The 20695-nt window shown below is 40.9% G+C and overlaps 1 protein-coding gene across 9 annotated transcripts in view; it reads left to right on the forward strand.

The window, feature by feature from the left end:
- Positions 1-19879, forward strand: part of TMEM63C (transmembrane protein 63C) — an 84854-nt gene extending 64975 nt beyond the window's left edge. For 8 of the 9 annotated variants that reach the window (XM_070941073.1, XM_070941065.1, XM_070941056.1 and 5 more), the window contains 9 exons: positions 2422-2528; positions 3412-3498; positions 5262-5327; positions 5518-5680; positions 7820-7925; positions 9032-9199; positions 10923-11038; positions 15625-15696; positions 15989-19879. In XM_070941073.1, the coding sequence (XP_070797174.1) occupies positions 2422-2528; positions 3412-3498; positions 5262-5327; positions 5518-5680; positions 7820-7925; positions 9032-9199; positions 10923-11038; positions 15625-15696; positions 15989-16201 (1098 nt within the window). In that variant the 3' untranslated portion in view covers positions 16202-19879. The remainder of the gene's footprint in view (positions 1-2421; positions 2529-3411; positions 3499-5261; positions 5328-5517; positions 5681-7819; positions 7926-9031; positions 9200-10922; positions 11039-15624; positions 15697-15988) is intronic. The other variant, XM_070941099.1, reaches the window with a different exon arrangement.
- The last annotated feature ends 816 nt before the right edge of the window (positions 19880-20695 follow it).

The following is a 20695-nucleotide window of genomic DNA, read 5'->3' on the forward strand; positions in this document are numbered from 1 at the left end:
TAGACAGTGATAATTGCTCTAGCCAGATTTTTTAATAATGAAATTCTGCCTGGGTGGATAACTCTGTCCGAGAGGTCACCAGCAGCATACAAGACAATAAGGCATTGCAGGAGGTCAAAAATGTATAAAATTGGAAATAATCTAATCTCCAAATGGGAACAAAGGAACCCTTGGGTACAAAACATGTAGTCTATAGAATAGCTTCTCCTTCTCCCAGGATCAGCTGAACATCCTGACCAGTTCACAGGTGAGGAACAAATTAGTGTTGCCACTAATCTGTGCTGCTTGTAGGAATAAGAAAATGGCAATTACCACTAGGTTCAGTAGAAGGAAGGAGAAAGCTCCATAGCTTCCCTTTTCTTCCTGATTACTTTCTCAAGAACTAGAATTCTGCCTCCCCCCCCTACACACACACACACACACACACACACATACACACACACATACAGTTTAGAACAGAAAACTGGCAATCTACAAATGGGGTGGCTAGGATGAAGAAAGATCTCGTGACTTGTCCCTCACTACAGCTCTGCTCAAGACTGCTACAAAGGAGGAAATTTTGCTTTCTCTCTCTTCCCCAATTATGCCTTGCAGGGGGGTATGTGTCAGTGGTGAGTTCCTCCCGGTTCGGCCCGGTTCTCCCAAGCCGGTAGCGATGACGATATGATGTCACCGAACCAGTTTTGTCCCCCTCATGCCCACCCATCCCCCGCACCACCCCACCCACCACCCACGTTATTCTTACCTTTTATTTGGCCTGACCCCCAATCTATTGCTGCCTCCTGAGTCCCAGCTGATGGCTAGAGGGGAAAAAATTGTTTAAACTCTTGCCACGGGGCTTCAAAGGGCCGCCCTACAGCTGATCGGTGTTGAAAGAAAACAAATGGGTAGACCACTGCCTGCAAAAATACATGAGTAGATCAGTGCCTGCAAAAATACATGAGTAGATCAGTGCCTGCAAAAATAAATGGGTAGATCGGTACAGCTCTGCAAGCAGTTAAAAGCCTAGTAGACCAGTACCTCTGCTAAATCCTAAATAATTGTCACATGATCATCAAGCCACACCCACAAAATAAGCCACACCCACAGACCGGTAGTAAAAAAATTTAGAACCTACCCCTGGTATGTGTAGTATAGTGCAAAGGACATATGTGTGTACACAGAGGCTCACCATAAGTTTCCATCTGAGCAGATGAGCGCCAAACAGCAGGAAAGAATATTCATCCCAATTTAGAAACTCCCTGCTTGATGCTGCCTCTTCAATGCAGGCTATAACTTTAGTTTGGAGTAGCAGAATGACTTAATAATGAATTTACTGTTGGAATGGTATATGTGATCTTCTCCTGTGTAGAAAGAAAGAGAAAGAGCTGTGACCGAAGCCATTCAGCATGAATCTAATCCTCATCCTTTCCCCCTGAATTTGCCTTTATTGCATCACAGTTGTAGGTAGTCCTTGACTTACGACCATTTGTTTAAAATTACGACAATGCTAAAATCAGGGATGCATTACTGGTCCTCACACTTATGATCATTACAGCAGCATCCTCATCTAATTTAGGCACATGATAACCTGCATATATTTATAATGATTGCCGTGTCTTGCAGTCATGTGATCATGATTTATGACCTTCCCTGCTGGCTTCCGACAAGCAATTGGGGAAGCTGGATTTGCTTAATGACTGTGGTAAAAATAGTCATCAAATTGGGTCTGGTCATGTTTTAAAATAGAAACAATGGAATTTAGTTAGTTGTTGTTTTTTAAAGAAACCTCATTTTGAAAGTTCTTTAATAAGAAATGGATATCAATTGCAAATACAGTGATACCTTGGTACTCAACTGCTTTGAAACTCATCGAATTTTGGATGCAAAATTTTTGTCCTGGTACTCATTGTTTGTCTGATACTCAGCACACAAACTGGAATTGTCAGTGTTGGTTACCTTTTGGCTCACTACATTATTCCTTATGGGGGGAAAAATTATTTGGTACTGATCACACCTCCCAGAACCAATTAATGATGAGTAGCAAGGTACCACTGTACTGTTAGGCAACTTTATTTATTCAGAATATTTTTTTTCCATGTAACCCATAGCAAATAACATGAAGACAGATGTTATTGATCAGAAAATTTTCCAGTGCAAACAAAACGTCATGGTACAAGCTGACATTTTTCTCTAGGCTTGTTAGGGTCTGTGACAAGTAGTTTAATTTCATCAGAACATTTTCCACTTCAAAATATTCCAATAAATCAAACAGCATTAGTTGTAATCCCCAAACCAAAAACAGAGGAAGAAAAGAAGCCCAGGGTGAGCTACCAAGCAAAAGAAAAGACATGTCTTAGAACTTTCTTGGAGGTTGTATGGAGAAAAAGTTCCTGTTTTTGAAAAACACTCAACTTGTCCCCTTTTTTTCTCACTTTCCAGAACCCTATTGTGACTCAGTTCTTCCCCACTCTGCTGCTGTGGGCTTTTTCCGTGTTTCTGCCTTTCATTGTGTACTACTCATCTTTCTTTGAGTCACATTGGACAAGGTAATTCCAGTTTCCTTTATCACATTGCTACATTTTCAGAGTTTGTCTGGGAATCTATCTTGCCATGGCAATAAATAAAAAAACTGATAAATATTCAGGGGACATAGAGGATCCAGGTATTTATTGCTTTGATTTAATTTTTGTCATCTTTCCATTGCACTTACATATATTTGGAAACATTCTGGATAAACACTTACTCAGCATTGAGGCATTTATTTTATTTCTGTGACTGAGTCTTCCTTTCTGGGAACTGTGCCCTCCTTCTAGAACAGGGGTGTCAAACTCGATTTCATTGAGGGCCACATCAGGATTGTGTTTGAAGCCGGGTTGGGTGTGGCCAACTTGACGTCACTTGTGTCAGGTGCGCCTATAGTGGCCCGAGTGCTCTGCCAGCGAAAACGGGCTCCCAATCTCCATTTTCAGCTGGGATGGCCTCCTGCAAACCCGTGTCCAGCCCTCCCGAGCTCTGTTTTCGCTGGCAGAGGGTTGCAGGGGGCTATACCAGCTGAAAATGGAGATTGGGAACCCATTTTCACTGGCAGAGGTACCACGTGCCCGATCCTTCGCTGTTTCCAGGGTGGCCTCGTGGGCCAGATCTAAGCACCCTGTGGGCTGGATCCGGCCTGTGGGCCTTGAGTTTGACACCCCTGTTCTAAAACAAAAAGTAAGCAAAACAAAATTGTTTAACCAAAATTAACTCTGCAAAGGAATACAGGCACGCGGGTTAATAATGCATATTAGTGACAATTTTGTACCGAAAACATTTGGGAACATTTTCTTGATCATGTAACATTTTAAATCCTCTCCTCAAGGATTTTTGAAGTTTCTTTTCATTGCTGCTCTCTCTCCATCTCCCAAATAAATGCATTTTTGTTTCCTTTAGGTCAAGTGAAAATCAGATCACAATGCACAAGTGTTATTTCTTTCTGGTATTTATGGTTATCATCTTGCCTTCACTTGGACTGACCAGGTAAAAAGCAAAATTGCAAGTGCTCCATATTGAGCTGGTTTTCATTATGAATAGCTCATGATAATTCAACAGAATTGTGGATTTTTTAAGCACAAAGCTGGATGTAGTGGTAAGTGTAATGTGTTAATTGGTCCTGGATGCAAGCCCTCCTTCTGATAATCGTCCCCTCTCCTCTTTGATATACTGCCCATACAGGGGTGAAATGCTCCCGGTTCGGACCAGATCGCCCGATCCAGTAGCGATGGTGGCGGGTGGTTTGGAGTACCGGTAGCAAAAATTCCTGCCCCCTCCCATGCCCAGCTGAGCCGCGCATTCATCAGAGGCTTTTTTTTTACTTTTAAAAGCACTTTTTCTAGAACCTCTTTGGCCGAAAAAAATGCTTTTAAAAGTTTTTTTTTAAAAAGCCTCTGATGATCGCGCGGCTCAGCTGGGATTGTCAGAGGCTTTTAAAAGCCAAAGACGTTATAGAAAAAATGGTTTTAAAAGTAAAAAAAAAAAAAAAGTTGGCCACGCCCACCCAGTCACATTGCCCCACCACCAAGCCACGCCCACAGAACCGGTAGTAACAAATTTTACATTTCACCACTGTGCCGATATCAAATTACATATTATTAAATTAGCTGAGCAGTAGTTTAATGGATACTTTCAGACAAGGGGTTATTTCTTGTTATGGACACATTACTTATACTGTAATGGAGTGTGATATCAGAAAATGGGCTTAATGGAAATCAATGGAAACTGTAGCAGTCATATTTGCCTACAAAAGATGTGGGTTTCTCTCTGGGCTAATTGTCCATCCTGCAGTTTCATTCATCACATAGTATTATTCGATGGGTTTGTTCAAGTTTCCAAATTAACCATTGATATTATTTTAACTTGTAACCTCTGTTCAATATCATGAAAGCTTATGCCTTTTAATAAAATTTGTAGTCTGAAAAAGCACTGTCAGATTCCCTCTGATTTTTGGATATCATGGCTCTCCTCCCATAATGTTTAAATGTATGTCTGACTGCTGGCATTACAGTCATGGCCTATATTAAAAACGCTGTATAGTAATTGTGCTCAACCAACTGGGGAATAAGGAACACAAGCACTTTTAAAAATGGGAATTGTAACATAAACAATAATGTGCCAGCAAGTAATAGATTATTAAATTAAGCAGCTAAAATGATGCACTAAATGCTTTCCTAAAAATTAAAAAAAAAATCACCAGCTTCTCAAAGGCTATGAACAAGGTCCCACATAAATATTTCACCTACTCTAAGCTATTCCATGTAGAGTAGCTGATCTGCTGCCAAGTTGATATCATCACCACAACACAATCATAATTTCCTGATCCGTGTCTTCAGTCTTTGGAACCTGATTCCATTATATTCAGAGGGAGTATGTGTGCTATGTTAGAGATGACATTACAATGAGAAGAGAGGCTGCTTGCTACCTTCACACCATCTCCACAAACTCATTCATCCCCCAGTTGTCCCACCTGTTCTTTCAAATTTGTAAGAACTACATCTTCCTGCACCGAAATATTCATTGCTACTTTCCATTTGTTCACAACGTCATGTCTGCTCTTGCCAATTGAAAAGGGTTAAATTAGCTTGGTTGTGCCTCTCTGAAGAAATTGTTCCCATCCTCAAGCTTCATACACTGGAATATGCCCCATTTTTATTGAACCAGCAGGTTTCAGGTGTGGGTGTTCATTTAAAAAGAAAAAAGTAACAAGCTTATGATCTCTTTGATTCTTCTCTGTTTCCTCTTCCCAGTTTGGATCTCTTCTTTCGCTGGCTATTTGACACTCACTTTGTGGATCAAGCAGAGATAAAATTTCAGTAAGTATTACTGAACATTTTTAGTGTGTTGCCAGATAGGTCACCAATTTTAATTTGTGGGATGGTTGTGTCTTGTTTGCACATAACACATGAAGGCTGCATATGGCCTTTCTCAGGATATACTTCTGTTATATCATGCTCTCTCTCTCTCTCATGCACACTTTCCTGGATTCTTTTTTTTTTAATGCAGGTGTGTTTTTCTCCCTGATAATGGAGCTTTCTTTGTCAACTATGTTGTCACTTCCAGCCTGATTGGGACAGCCATGGAACTGTTGCGAATCCCTGGGCTCATTGTCTATGCCACTCGGCTCTGCTTTGCCAAATCTGAACCTGAGCGGCTCCACATCAAGCGGGTCTGTTGGGTTTTCATTTTGGACATTTGAAATCTTGCTTGTAGGATTAGAAGACTACGTAACCTCCTGCATGACTAGGATTGTGTACGAATAGATCAAGGGTCTCCAACCTTGGCAACTTGAAGACTTGTGGATTTCAATTCCCAGCCAACTTTGCTGGCTGAGGAATTCTGGGAGTTGAAGTCCACAAGTCTTCAAGTTGCCAAGGTTGGAGACCCCTGGAATAGATTATATCCAGCAATACTCTTAAAGTGGTGCCATAAATCTCTAGGAGATTTCCTCTAGTGCAGGGGTCAGCAACATGCGGCTCCGGAGCTGTATGCGGCTCTTTGGGCCCTCTGCTATAGCTTCCTGTCAGGTGATCCCACCACTGGCTGGCCCTCCCCTCCCAGTCACTCTTCGCCTGGCCTGAGAAGGTAAGGGCGACGGCAGGGATGGAGAAGCGGCCAGGGCAGAGACAGAGAGATACAGAGAGAGGGAGGGAGGGAGGGAGGGGAGAGAGAGAGATGTGTCAAAAGGATTTTGTGGTTCCTGGTATTTTTTAACAACTGGTTCTCTGCCCTAATGACTGGCTGGGTAGGCATAGCTAGAGAAGTCATGTGACTGGTGGAAGTGAGTGACATCGAGTTGGCCATGCCCACCCAGGTTTTGTGGCTCCCGGTGTTTTCTTTTCTGTGGGAAACGGGTCCAAATGGCTCTTTGAGTATTTAAGGTTGCAGACCCCTGCCCTAGTGAGACAATGAGAGTTTTTGTGGAGCAAGAACCTCATGAAATGTTTGAAAACAGACAGTGTTTAGTCATGACTTGTTTTCTTTAGCCCAGTAAAATCCCCCTCTCATTCAAACATAATGCTAAGCCATTAGTGCATTGTTTACGTCTTAGCAAAATGTATCTGATCTCTCCCATCATGGATTAGTATTATTGCAACTCAATCTTTGTAGCATGGTGTCACAAACCATGAACAGAAACATCCTACTTTAGTTTTGGGTGTGAGTGTAGCAATGACATAATGATACAATTTACAGGAACTACTTTTCAAGCAAGTTTGGCTTAGGGAAGGCATGGAGTCATAGTTTGCTCAGTGAAAAAGTTAGGTTTAATTGTTTTTCATTGTAAATCACTAAGAGCCATGATTTTGAAATGGTTTAATAACAGAGTTGTTATCAAGAGTTGGTAATATGTGCCCATTAATATCCACAAATCCCTCCCTCTATCCTAGATAGTATGTCTGGATCCCCTAAAATTAAATAATTTAAAATGTTTAGTTAAATTGTTAAAATCTTGTGAAATTACTAAAAACCAAATATATTTTTTTAAATTGTGTGAGAGTTGTCACCTGAAAAAATGGTAAACTCTGCATAAAGAAAACAAACTACTGTTAGCAGCACTTATGGGTGTGAGGGGGAGGATACAACACGCAGGGATTGGATGGGGGTGATAAAGGGTAATAGTGGGCGTGGGACAGCTCACTGCAGCCAACTCGCCACGGCTAACTTGCTCCAGGATATCTCACCACTGCCAACTTGGCACAGGCCAACTCGCCGCAGGACAATTTGACAATTTCAATTTAATTATTTAAAATAAATAAAAAATATTTTAATTTTTGTCATCCACATTTTGTTCTGTCCCTCCTTTTTCATCCTGTCTTTTATGCTTCCATTCCACCATTTCTTTGATATTAGTGTAACTCTTGTCCTGCGGCGAATTTTCCCACGGCCAGTTTATTTATTTATTTATTTATTGGTTCGATTTATGTGCCGCCCTTTTCCAGAGACTCAGGGCGGCTTACAATGCGTTAAGCAATAACCTTCATACTTTTGTATATACCTGCTTAGTAGGGCTTTCGCCCCCCCACCCCCCAAGCAGTGTTCTTTTTTATACAAAGTCAGCTTATTGCCCCCACAAACCGGGTCCTCATTTTACTACCTCGAAAGGATGGAAGGCTGAGTCAACCTTGAAGTTGGCCGTGGCAATCTGTCCTGTGGTGAGTTGGCTGCGGTAAATTGGCCATGGCGAATTGGCCACAGTGAATGGTCATAGACTCCAGGACCTGTGAGACTGCTCTCCCATCCCATCACCATTTATCTTCACACATAATAAAATTAAAGGTAAAGTGTGCTACTGTGTTTTTTCCCCCAGAATCAAGCCTATGAGTTCCAGTTTGGACTGGAGTATGCCTGGACTTGCTGCATATTTGCTGTGGTGATGACATACAGTATCACCTGCCCCATTATTGTCCCCTTTGGTAAGTAGATACACAATTTCTCCAAAATTCCTGCTGTTGCCAATAACATCTTTCTAGGTCTGGACCCTGGCTGATTGCAATTTAAGGCAATAAAACAAACCCCAATAAAACAAACAAATACAAGCCATGGCTCTTGTCAGCCTTTGGGATGATATCTCTTAATGGATTTCTGTAAATGGAATCAAATAGCTATTGATGTAGAGACCTGTTGGCCTATAAAATGGAAAAGCAGTGAAATGTACTGCTTTTATTCTGTTCGTTTTTAATAGACAGTAGCCTTGTGAAATGATATACAAAAGAATATAGAAATGATAGCTGAGTAGCAGTATTTTCTCCAAAAAAGAATTTTTTGGGGCAAAAAGTGGGATTTCAATACATTGCAATAATTTTAAAATATGTTATTAACAAACACATTGCTGAATTTCAGTCTGCTGACATTTATACCTTTTACGCCTTCTTTTTTAAGCCACAGGAGATATGATAGGAACAGGGATTTTTCTTCTACCCTTTCTCTCTGCCATTTTTCTGCTAGCCTATCCTACTCCAGAATTGCTATTTGCTACGAAAAACAGTAGCTATTTCTATAATAGTTTTTATGGGCATGGAGGGGAAAGGATTGATATTTTTGCCAAGAAAATGGTATAGTAAGAAACAGGTAAATCCTTCCTCCTAAAACAAAAGCCCTGATAGAAAATAAATAAAAGTACAAACATGAAACCACAAATTTATCATATTCTCTAGGTTGTCCCTGATTAATGATATAATTGACCCCGGGGAATGAATTCATATGCAAGAAAAGAGCTACAGAACATAAATACAAGATGAGGATGTTGTTGTGTTGGTAGGGTATAATATAGCTGTTGGAGTCCTTTACTCAAGATTTTTTTTCCAGCACAATTCCTTGATAATCTTTCAAATGTCACTAATGAATAAATCTTTTGCATGCAAGCAGAGGTTGTACTACTGCTGAACTATGGTCCCTCCCAGCCTTTTTTTTTTCCTGTAAAAAATATCTGGGCTGATCTCCTTGTCATCCTCCGAGCTACTGCTGTCTCCTTTGAGTGGGCATTCTCCATGCTCCAATTCTTCCATCTCTTTTCACACAGGTTTGCTGTACATGCTACTGAAGCACATGGTTGACCGCTACAATATTTACTACGTCTACATCCCGACCAGGCTGAACCACCGCATCCATTTGGCAGCAGTAAACCAGGTGGTGACAGCACCCATTCTCTGCATGTTTTGGCTGCTCTTCTTCTCCATTCTACGTCTAGGCAAGTGAGGTTTCATTGAGCCTTCATTGATCTATACTTGGGTTAGTTAGCCTACACCAATTGTCTCCAATCTTGTACCCTCCAGTTTATGGGATTGCAATTCTAGCGAAGCTGGTTTGGAGAATTGGAGTCAATTCAGCTCGAGAAAAGCAAGACGGGAAAGAGCCATGGGTTTCTTCTGTTATTTAAGCAGGACTATTACAGCTAAGCTCTTGGACTTCTTGAGACTCTGAATCCAGAGTTTATTGTACTTCTGAGAGTGGAAACTCTTCAGTTTTTCTATATGAATGGTTTAGCACTAAGGTGGCAAATTCACCAGCTATCATTTCACACACATTGAAAATGTAAGGAGTTCATGCCAGATACATCCTTATGCATATGCCAAAAACTGATTAGTCTCTGTGGACTTGGTGGTGAAAAAGATGTTCTACTATTACAGGGAACTGCACATACGTAGTACAACTGATCCCAAAACGAATTAAGGCAATTGAGAATTAGATAGAATTAGATTAGTTAAAGGGAAATTCATGCATATAATATGGAGCAGAGTTGCATTGTTCATTTCTTGTGTTCTTCGTGGCATGCTGTAATGGGCACTAGGAATAACCTTGAGGAAGAGGAGAAAGAGCCACAGCAAGTCAGTGGCCAGATAAAAGAAATCTGAGCCTGGGCCAGAAATGTAATTTAAGTAATCATCTCAGACATGACACTCCCTGGTTCTCATTAAGACTGTTAACATACAATTTTGACTTTTAAAGAGCCAGAGTGACTAGCATAACCCTGGACCAACTCTTTGAAGCACAAAAAGGAGAGCACAGTCAGCAGCATCCAAGATGGTCCAAAACTAAGCATCCTGTTGACTTGGGTTGGGCTGACGGCTCATAGCAATGAAATTTAGCATTCACGCAGAAGATGCAGAAGGGAAGCCAGTGTAAATATTGGGAAAAAGTCAAGATTCTCAGAAGCATACAGGCTCATATTTCCACTACTTTATTTCTAATATACTGGCAGTCCTTCTTTAATGACTGCCTCATTTAGAGACCATTTGCAATTACAACAGTGATGAAAAAGTAACTTTATAACCAATCCAACATTTACAACCATTGCAGGTCTGAAAAGCAAAGGAAAGCCAAGGTGGATCTTTAGCAAAATTGTAGTTTCACTAGCGACCACTTTGTTTAATGACTGAATTGCCATTTCCCAATTGTGGTCGCTAAATCAGGACTACCGCTAAATGTTTAGATATAGAAATTCCTAGTAAGTCCGCAGCATACAAAGGCACCTTTTTAAGTGAGGTCTGCAAGTCTGCATTTCAAATAGTTTATTAGGAATTGGGGAAAATGGGAATACAACTGATCTGTCCATTTGCAGCTCATTTTAGTGAGCAGCTAAAATGGTCCTGTGGTGCAGAAGGAAGCACTAGTTCTTAAATGGTATAATAGTCGTACATGGGCATATGAACGCCATATTTAAAGTGGTACATGAATTTGTTACTGGGCAGATTTGTACAGAATAGGGAGGTAACAATCATTCCTTGAAGTTTAGTTTTAGAAGCAGTAATCAGTAGTATGTAGAGAGCCCTTTTGCAGATGGGATAAGCTTTCATCCTAACACAAAAGGCCTCTGGGCTCCCAGCTGCAAGTCTACCATGAACTGTAGGCAGAGGCGGCAGTGAGAATGGGTGCATTGTGCCAATCTGTTTCTCTCTTCCCCACTGCTATAGGTTCAGTTCGTCCCATTACCATTTTCACCTGTGTGGTTCTTCTATCCTGTATTCCCTTTTCCTTCTTTGGTCTGTGCCTGAAGAAGTTTCATCCAAGGAAACCTTCCAGCTATCAGGTAACAGTGCACTCATTTCTTGGCTTGTATCCCATGGGACACCTTCATGGATCAGTCTTTCTTTACCACCACAGTCCCCAAATCTATTCCAGACCTTGAGAGAATCTCTGGAGCCAATTTAGTGAGACATGAAAGAAGGAAAAAAAAACAAAGGAAACTTTTATTGTGCAAGTGGAAAATCAGCTGACACGACATTGGATCTTTTAGGCTGCTTCTTATCATTGTGACAAGTTGCCACTAGAGAGTCAAAGCAGGAAGACATGGTTCTAATTTTAATTTCTGGATGTAATATCACATAGCTAACTATTATTTTATAACTATTCTCCTCCTGCTTTTCCCCCTCCGTTTTCATATAATGCAGTTCTGGGATGAATGCTCCATCTATTCCTAAAAAGTTAGAAATCCAGTATTAACAAATGTATGCACTGAGTATGCCAAATAACACATTGATGATAAAAATCTTTAAAGACAGAAAAGCGTCTACCAGTCCAGAACTCCCACTGTTTCCATTCTAAGAAACAATTTTTGATCTACTCAATAAAATAGTCAAAGTTCAAACAATTATGTGTTTTTCTTGTATCTTCGTAATTCCCAAACATTTCAGAAACTTAATGGAGTTCCAGCTAATTATAAAAAGTGTAATATAAAGTATCAGACTTATCTATATGTATAAGTCAATAGGCATTACTGTTTCTGTGGGAGAGTTATTGTTTACCTTCTATCATTCCTTTTTAGCTTTAGTTTTCTGGACATTATTTTTGTCATACTGCATAAAGCATAGATTGAATCATACACAAGTTTTCCTTTCTTTTTAAATTTCAAGTCAGTGTAGTATTCCTAAAATAGATACTTTCCCCAAAAAAAGTTAATGCACTTTCTTCTTTCACTCTGTTTATCTGCTTTATCAGAGGTTTAGAAAACAACATGTCAATGATAATCCAGTCCCATTTCTTCCTCACAACTATTTTTGTGAGGCAATTGATCATTAAAACTAATAAGTGTCATGAATTAATAGAAATTTGAATCTGTGAGTTCATACATTAACCATGGTTATTTGATTAAACCACAAGTAGCTGAACTCCTATAACATACTAATCCAAAATAAAATAAATCACATTATGGATTAATGTAATATATATACTATGTGCTAGTTTATACTGGGTGGATCACGCATAGTCCCCAACACCTGAGATGTGCTGGCCAAATTCAATGGGAAAATGAGCAATTTTAAACTGTTTTTCAAATGATTGCTCTGGGGCAGAAATTCTTAAGGACCCAAATGGTTGGACTAGAAGGCCTCCTGGGTCCCTTCCAACTCTATTATTATTCTATCCTATTCCATTTCACATCCCCACCACCAAAGGGCCCAAAAAATTATTCCTGTTCCTTCTAGTGACAACATATGGTCTACTCTGGTCATCCAAACCTTCAGAAATTGCCTACACCTGACATGCAATTTTTTGTCCAAAGGAGGAGTTTTCAAAAGAACACAAATCTAAGATTATCATGCTCTGCTCACAGGGATTGTGAAATGGCTGCATTTATAACTTATTGTTAAAGGTGATGCTCCTTAAGTTCGATCAGCATTCTAGTATAGTAGCATCCATCCTGTAGTATTTCAGTAGAAAAGTTGGAACAATTCTCCAAGTTCCTCGCAACATGGCCAACAGCCATAGTGACTGGACATCTGGTAGTCTGAACACATCTGGACTGGCTCATGTAAGGGGACGCTAAATTAATGCTAAAGCAGCAGCGTCTCAGAAGAAAATGTTGCCATTGGTTTCAGAAATTATCCTGCATTTTCTGGCTAAGTATGAGCCGAGGTGGCGCAGTGGTTAGAATGCAGTACTGCAAGCTACTTCTGTTGACAGCTGACTGCCTGCAATTTGGCAATTCAAATCTCACCAGGCTCATGGTTGACTCAGCCTTCCATCCTTCCGAGGTGGGTAAAATAAGGACCCAAATTGTTGGGGGCAATAGGCTGATTTTGTAAACCGCTTACTGTGAAGCTGTATATAAATCTAAATGCTCTTGCTATTGCTAATAGATGTTCCATCATGATATGTTGCAGGAAAGCAGTTATTGGAGTGTTTAACAGATTTTAGATGGCCCTCCACAAAAGGATGTTTATTTAATAATTTTTTAATGTTCTCTGTTTAAACAATTCTCCCGATAATTTATTTTTATTTTATTTTATTTTGAATTTGTATACCGCCCTTCTCCCTGAGGACTCAGGGCGGTGAACAGCCAAGTAAAAACATCAAGTACAAATATTAAAATACAGTTAAAATATACATATATAAATTTGGCCCCATTAATTAAAAACAATAAACAAAACACTTAAAAACACTTAAAAAAATTAGGCCAGCCCGGCTTGCTGGAAAAGGAAGGTTTTAAGGGCACGGCGGAAGGCACCGAGGTCTTGGATTCTCCTTATCTCTGGAGGCAATTGATTCCAGAGGGTAGGTGCCCCCACAGAGAAGGCCCTCCCCCTGGGGGTCACCAGCCTGCACTGTTTGGCTGATGGCACCCCGAGGAGGCCCTCTCTGTGGGAGCGCACGGGTCGATGGGAGATTGTCGGTGGCAGCAGGCGGTCTCGAAGATAGCTAGGCCCTATGCCATGGAGCGCTTTAAAGGTGATAACCAACACCTTGAAGCGCACCCGGAAGACCACTGGGAGCCAGTGCAGCTCGCGCAGGAGCGGTGTTACATGGGAGCGCCAGGCTGCTCCCGTCACTACCCGCGCTGCTGCATTCTGGACCAGTTGGAGCCTCCGGGTGCTCCTCAAGGGGAGCCCCATGTAGAGAGCGTTGCAGTAGTCAAGGCGAGAGGTGACGAGGGCATGAGTGACTGTGCACAGGGAATCCCGATCAAGAAAGGGCCGCAACTGGCGGATCAGGCGAACCTGACAAAAGGTCCCCCTGGTTACAGCCGTCAGATGTTCCTCCAAGGACAGCTGCCTATCCAGGAGGACTCCCAGATTGCGAGCCCTCTCTGTGGGGGCCAACGACTCGCCCCCAATAGTCAGTGATGGAGTCAACTGACTATATCGGGATGCCGGGAGCCACAGCCACTCAGTCTTGGAAGGGTTGAGCCTGAGCCTGTTCCTCCCCATCCAGATCCGCACAGCCTCCAGGCACTGGGACATCACTTCAAGGGCATCGTTGGGGTGGCCTGGGGTGGAGATGTACAGCTGGGTGTCATCAGCGTACTGGTGGTATCTCACCCCAAAGCCACGGATGATCTCGCCCAGCGGCTTCACATAAATGTTGAACAGGAGGGGCGAGAGGACCGACCCCTGAGGCACTCCACATATAAGAGGCCTTGAGGTCGACCTCTGCCCACCTGCCAACACGAACTGCGACCGGTCGGAGAGAAAGGAGGAGAACCACCGTAATACGGTGCCCCCCATCCCCAACTCTTCCAGCCGGTGCAGCATGATACCATGGTCGATGGTATCAAAAGCCGCTGAGAGGTCTAACAGGACCAGAACAGAGGAACAACCCCTTTTGCCTTTGTGCAAAATTTTGGATTATTTTTTACTATTTGAGTGAAAATAACTGAAGTTCAACCCTATTATATTTTACTCACTCACTCCAGTATAGCACTTAGTTACTATGCTATTTTGGGCTACCTCCCTCTAGTTACATGCTGATGGTAGCCGATAATTACTATAAATTACTTCACAAATGTTCCTATACAATTTACTTTCTGTTGGCTAAATTCATTATTTCTTCATTTGTTGCTTAGGGTAGTGTGCAAATAAAACAAATTTATTTATTTATTTATTTATTTTATTGAATTTGTATACCGCCCTACTCCCGAAGGACTCAGGGCGGTGAACAGCCATGGAATAAAACATATAAATACAAAATTTAAAATAGATTAAAACGAATTAAATAATTTGGCTGAACAAATTTAAAACCCCAATAATTTAAAATCAGATTTAAAATTTCCATTTAAAAAGGGGAAAGACTTAGGTCAGGCCGGCTTGGTGAAATAGGAAGGTCTTAAGCGCGCGACGGAAGGTACGCAGATCCGGGATCCTCCGTATCTCCGGGGGGAGCTCGTTCCAGATAGTAGGTGCCCCCACAGAGAAGGCTCTCCCCTGGGGGCCGCCAGTCGACATTGTTTGGCCGACGGCACCCGGAGGAGCCCCTCTCTATGAATAAATGATATGAATAAATGAATAAATCATAGCTTGCTTTAGACAGTAATCTTCAATTTATTGATTTATTCATTTTTAATCATTGGTATGATGAGGAAAGGGACTATGGTTTGCTTCCTTATTTTGGTTTCTTTTTGTGGTTTGTCCATGCCTCCAGTGAATCCATAGAAGTGCAAGGCAGGAGCCACTGAAAATAGGAGGGAAAAACAGGAATTGGACAAATCAGCTGGAAATACTTCGCTATATAAATAGAAAAACATTGGATTAATCTAGCATTCTGGGACTGTATTTTATTATTTAATCACTCTCAATTTTAATTCTAAGATTGTTTATATTTGGGGAGGGACTTCCAAACAGAACAAACATTCTTGCTTTTTTATCCTACATCCAACTTACATTCTTCTCCATCTGCAAACAGATGTCAGAGCAATCTGATGGAGCTTTCAATGATACAGAAACAAGTAGCATCTCTTCCACACCCAATTCAAATGTAAGTACATTCATAATTTGTCATACACACCTATGACAATTGCAATTAAACAGATTCCAGACAGTTGCATTTATTAAGTTGCACTTATACAGATTCCTGTCAAGGTATGTGCCCCAGAAGTTTTTAACATTCCAGAGATGCTTCACAAGCCACAAACAATAATTGCTGCCATACAATTGCCAAATGTGGAAAGGAGCGGGGGAGTCTATATTAAAAGAGTGATCTACCTTGTTAGCCAAAGAGATGAAAGCCAAAAGCCCCAGAATTTAACTGTCTTGCTTTTGCATTACAGATGTTTGTGGCCACTGTGCTTCAAGAGCCAGAATTAAGTCTTACGCCAGCAGCTTCCCCAGCTCATCAGTCTTATGGCACGATGGGCAGCCACCTGGACCAAGCAGAGAATATAGAGGAAGGTGGCCTGCCAAGTTTTGAAGCAGAACTGGAAAACACAGAAGGCAAATATAGAACCGGACCCTTGCTGGACACCCAAAGTCACTATCATTGATTTTGTCCTGCCAAACCAAAGACAGATGGACAGAAGTGTTGAATCTTCAGAATGCTGGAAAGAAGCATCATAACCCAAAATCTTAATTCTCCCGAGCTGCTATATCAGATAGTTTGGGGAAAAGATCTGAATTTGGACCAGAACCAGTCAGGCAGATGGATGATGGGCCTTAAGTCCTGACATCTCTGGTCATGCTGTTAGAAAGATGGATATAAAATATTGAGATGTTGAGCACATCTATTGAGATGTTCTGAAGAGATAGTGTTCTTTCTATCCTATACACCAGCTGCTTGGCAGCATGTTCTATATGTTACCTCTGTTCTGCTCCAGGTTGACAGACTGCCATTGCTTGGCTCTTTCTGCATCTTCTGGGTAAATAATCTGAATTCTCAGTTGTTCCATATTCTCTTCCCCCCTCTCCCGAGTATTTTGCTTTTTAAAAAGAAATATTTTGGCCATATGAAAATATTTCTCTAGCTTGAGCAATTTTCTCACGGCAGCAAAAAGAAAGAAAGGACTATTTTGATTTGATCAGCGCAATGTCCATAATACCTGTGGTCCTTTCTATAAACCATTAGTGAAAGGGGTAAAGACATATGGAATGTTGTGCATCCTTGGATATACATTCACAATTACTGCAAGTCTCCATATATTGCCAGCTGCAGAACCAACGGCCTATATTTCCTGATAATGCTTCTGCTGCAGTTACTGCTTTTGTCCAAATCCATTGCCTCTAAGAAAGACTTCCCGTGCTAATTCGGTTGAAGTGACGAGCCTAACTTGTCTTTGTTTTTCTAGGCCTGCATTTGGCTAGTTGCTGGCTTGGCAAGCAGACGAATGCTATGTTCCAATTTTGCATTATTTTGGATCAGATGAGGTGGAAACTTCCCCATGCCTAGTTCGACAACAGATTTCAATATGGGAGAAGAGGTAGAGCTATGTATATAAAAATCTGGCCCAGTTTCCTATAAATCAGGGATAGGAAAAGATTATCAGACAATTTAAGGAAAGGTGAAAGGTTTAGCTTATGTCAACCACATACTTTTTCTTTAATAGGGGATTTATTTGTACGATTGAAGAAGAACCAAATTTAAACACAACTGTTTCCTAATCACATCTAGGGTGACATTAAGTTGATAGTAGACACTGGAGTGAAATAGCAGGCAAAGGTGAAATCTCTGTCCTTAAATTACACATTGTCCTTTTTGCACCAGCATGTTTGAGGTTGCCAGTCACCAGCTGGCATGATGTCACATGCCTAAATTTGGAAAGTCCCAAAGAAGACAACCAAATAACACATATGCTTTTCAGAATGGCTTTCTGTGTAGACATGTGCATGGGAATGATTCAGTTTTGTTTCAAAGCCACCGCTATAATACAACTCTTCTTCTAGTTAAACTGCATCCAAACGTTAACCAGCTAGATCGTGGTCAGGAATTTGTGTACCTTTCCTCCAGCAGAAATGTACTGTAATCCCAGAACGTATCATCGAAGGTGAGGGACACTGGAAGCTGGAGACACACAGGTCCTTCAAACTGCATTAGGCAACTGTTTCTCACAGGATCTTCTTCTAGTTCCTGGGTCTAATGCATTGTGCACTTTCCTCTTGAACTGTGTTGTAAGACCTACAATGGAGCAGTCTGCAAATTTCTGAGAGATGAGTAACGCTATTAAAGAATAAGTAAGAGGGAGAGTTCATAGGTGATTTGCAGAAAATCACCACCCTCTTTTTTCCCACAGGATTCTTATGCTTTGAATAATTATCAATCCTGTAAGTAATAAGCAAGTGAAATGTTCCTAACTTAATGGATGTTATAAATGGAGAAAACACACTGCATAGTTCTAAACTGCTCTGCTGAACAGGTTTTCCCTGATAAATGTTTTCCTGTTCTACAATAGTAAATGAAACAAAAAGACAGAAAACAGAAATTTGACTAAATGTGGATTTCTCTTTCAAGTTTAATAGAAAGCAGTCCTCAGGTCAGGATGACATCTCCAGTTGGAATAAGCAGACAAGTGCATTTCTCTCCAATGCAAGAGCCACCTGGACTTTTATGTTCTTCAGCCATTTCTGAGATAGCAGAATTCAAAAACTGAAGAAATATTGTCACCGAGAAAAAGAGACTGGTGAGCTCAGTAGAAGTTCAGAAAGAAAAAAAATCAGAACAAGGACATAATATCTGCCACGTAATGTTCCTACTGCCTCCACATGTGTAAAACATTAGCAGAAAAATGTAATGTGCTAACGCTGGACTAAAAGGTGGCTGGTTAGTGTAGAGAACAGCAATTAACCACAAACCAAAATGTTCCTTTCTCCTGAGCTTCACCAAGGATATTCTTTGTCTCAGTAAATATCAGTGCAACGGAGCAGAATTTCCAGGATCATTTAACATTATCGTGTTTGGCAGGATTTCATAACTCATGGCTTTCTTTATCTTTAAGGAAACAGGAATTATACAGTAACAAATAGAAGACATAGTTTTTGGATCATGGATCTCCACTATGTCTAGTTGCTCTACTCAGGCTGGATCAATTCAAGCATTCATAAGAATGCCTGATTTGCATAAACCAAGGCTGGTTTAGGGCAGGGAGGGAAAAAAGCATCCTAAACATAAACCTTATAAATTAAACTTTCACCTAAAAATACTCTTAAACAAAAATATTTTTGAAAGCACAGAGAATTGCTGTTGAGAATCTTCAATGATTGATTCCATTATGGTATGATCCTACACTTCAGAATTGCCTGTAACTTTTGACACTTCAGAGGCTATTGGTCTATGATGGTTATAATTTTTCCAAATTGGTCATGCTGTCTAGACCAGGGGTCAGCAATCTTAAACACTCAAAAGAGCCACAAAGGTCCTAACTGGAAGCCTCCGTTCAATTCTGGAGCCAACTGGAAGTCCGGTTCCCCCACCATAGCCGCCTCCTAGCGTGGTGTCCTTTTTCCTCTGCTGACTAGAAGTCCGGTTCCACCACCATAAAGCCTCCTCCTAGCGCGGCATCCTTTTTCCTCTACCTGTCCTAACCAAAAGCCCTATCAATTGTGGAGCCGACCAGCAACAGAGCCGCAGCAGAGGGATGAAAGAGCCACATGCGGCTCCAGAGCCGCGGGTTGCTGATCCCTGGTTTAGACTCATTAGGAAATGAAATTCAGCACCATCCAAAGGCACACATTAGTTGTCCCTACTCTACACATTTAACTTGAGATAAACCTCATTTAAAAAAAACACCATTGGATGTTATATTAAATTGTATGATAAGTGTATTTTCACTTATAGTTATGCTACATTTAGAGGGGGAGAAATTGTACCTGAGGAGAACCGAGGATTTAAAGAAGGAAGATTTAATCCTTCCCTTTTTCCCATTTAAATATGGTAGGCATAATACCATAATTACTGTTAGCCTGAGAGGAAGAAGACTGCTTCTCATAAACTAAGAAACCTTATTTGCAAGGATTTGGCAGACTTACTGTAGATCTTCTATCGTAAGGACGTGTTACTTGAATTTTACCTACATATGCCCTACATAACTTGGGCGCAAGTATATTAAAATCAGCCTTCCTTGACTTGGCATTGTGACACACTAGCTGGGAGTTCAGCCCATTCCTATTTGGAATATAACTCAATGGGGGAAAGCTACAATAAAAAAATACAGATGTGTGTATTTTGTAGAGTATCCATCAACTCCCAAGTCTGAATCTCAATCCTTATGTATGCAATGTTCATGTCTCTTAATGGCTTGCTGAATTTTACCAATGTTCTGCATTTGTAGGGCTCACTGAACTATAAACTAGTCATAAAGACTGGGACTAAAAACTGCCCCCATTTTCAGTCTCCTCCTTTGGGGACCCTCAAGTGTACTGGACTAAACCTCAAAGAAGCAGAAGACACCACTTCAACCTGCTGCTTCTGAACCCTCCAAGTTAACAATCCATGCAGCAATCTCTTATATCAAGTGAGTGCATAGAAATTTGATCTCATTGTAGAAGGACCGTGAATAATCCCATATCTCTCATTTAGACATGCAAGGAAACAGAGACATCATTGCCCATTTTTAGAAGCGGCAGAAGTAGCTGTATGTTTTTAAAATGTCCAGATCATTAAGGAATTCAAAATGTGTCTTGAAGCAAAAGAAGAAGAAAAATTTTTAATGGCAAGCTGGGGTGGGGGCAACAGACTTTTAAGACAGAGCAGGGAACACGTGGAGATGAATTCTCTTACTCCGGTACGATTTCTCACAGCACAGTAAGGAAATATGTCATACTGATTAGTTTGCCCTATTCACTGAGGGCATTACAAGTAAGACCATCAAATTAAGTGTTTCAGGAACCACTAATACTGTAATTCTACAGTATTCCAGATTGCCTTAGCAGAAAGCATACAATTGTCAGTATACATTAATCTTCCTTATGCTGGGATTTTTTAATAGGCCCAACATTATTATGCCCCAGGACTTCAAATAGATATTGTTAAAGGTAGAATGGAATAGGAA

Source organism: Pituophis catenifer, unplaced genomic scaffold, assembly GCF_029215685.1.
Source record: "Pituophis catenifer annectens isolate HBS135680 unplaced genomic scaffold, rPitCat1.0.hap2 SCAF_1, whole genome shotgun sequence".
NCBI lineage: Eukaryota > Metazoa > Chordata > Lepidosauria > Squamata > Colubridae > Pituophis > Pituophis catenifer.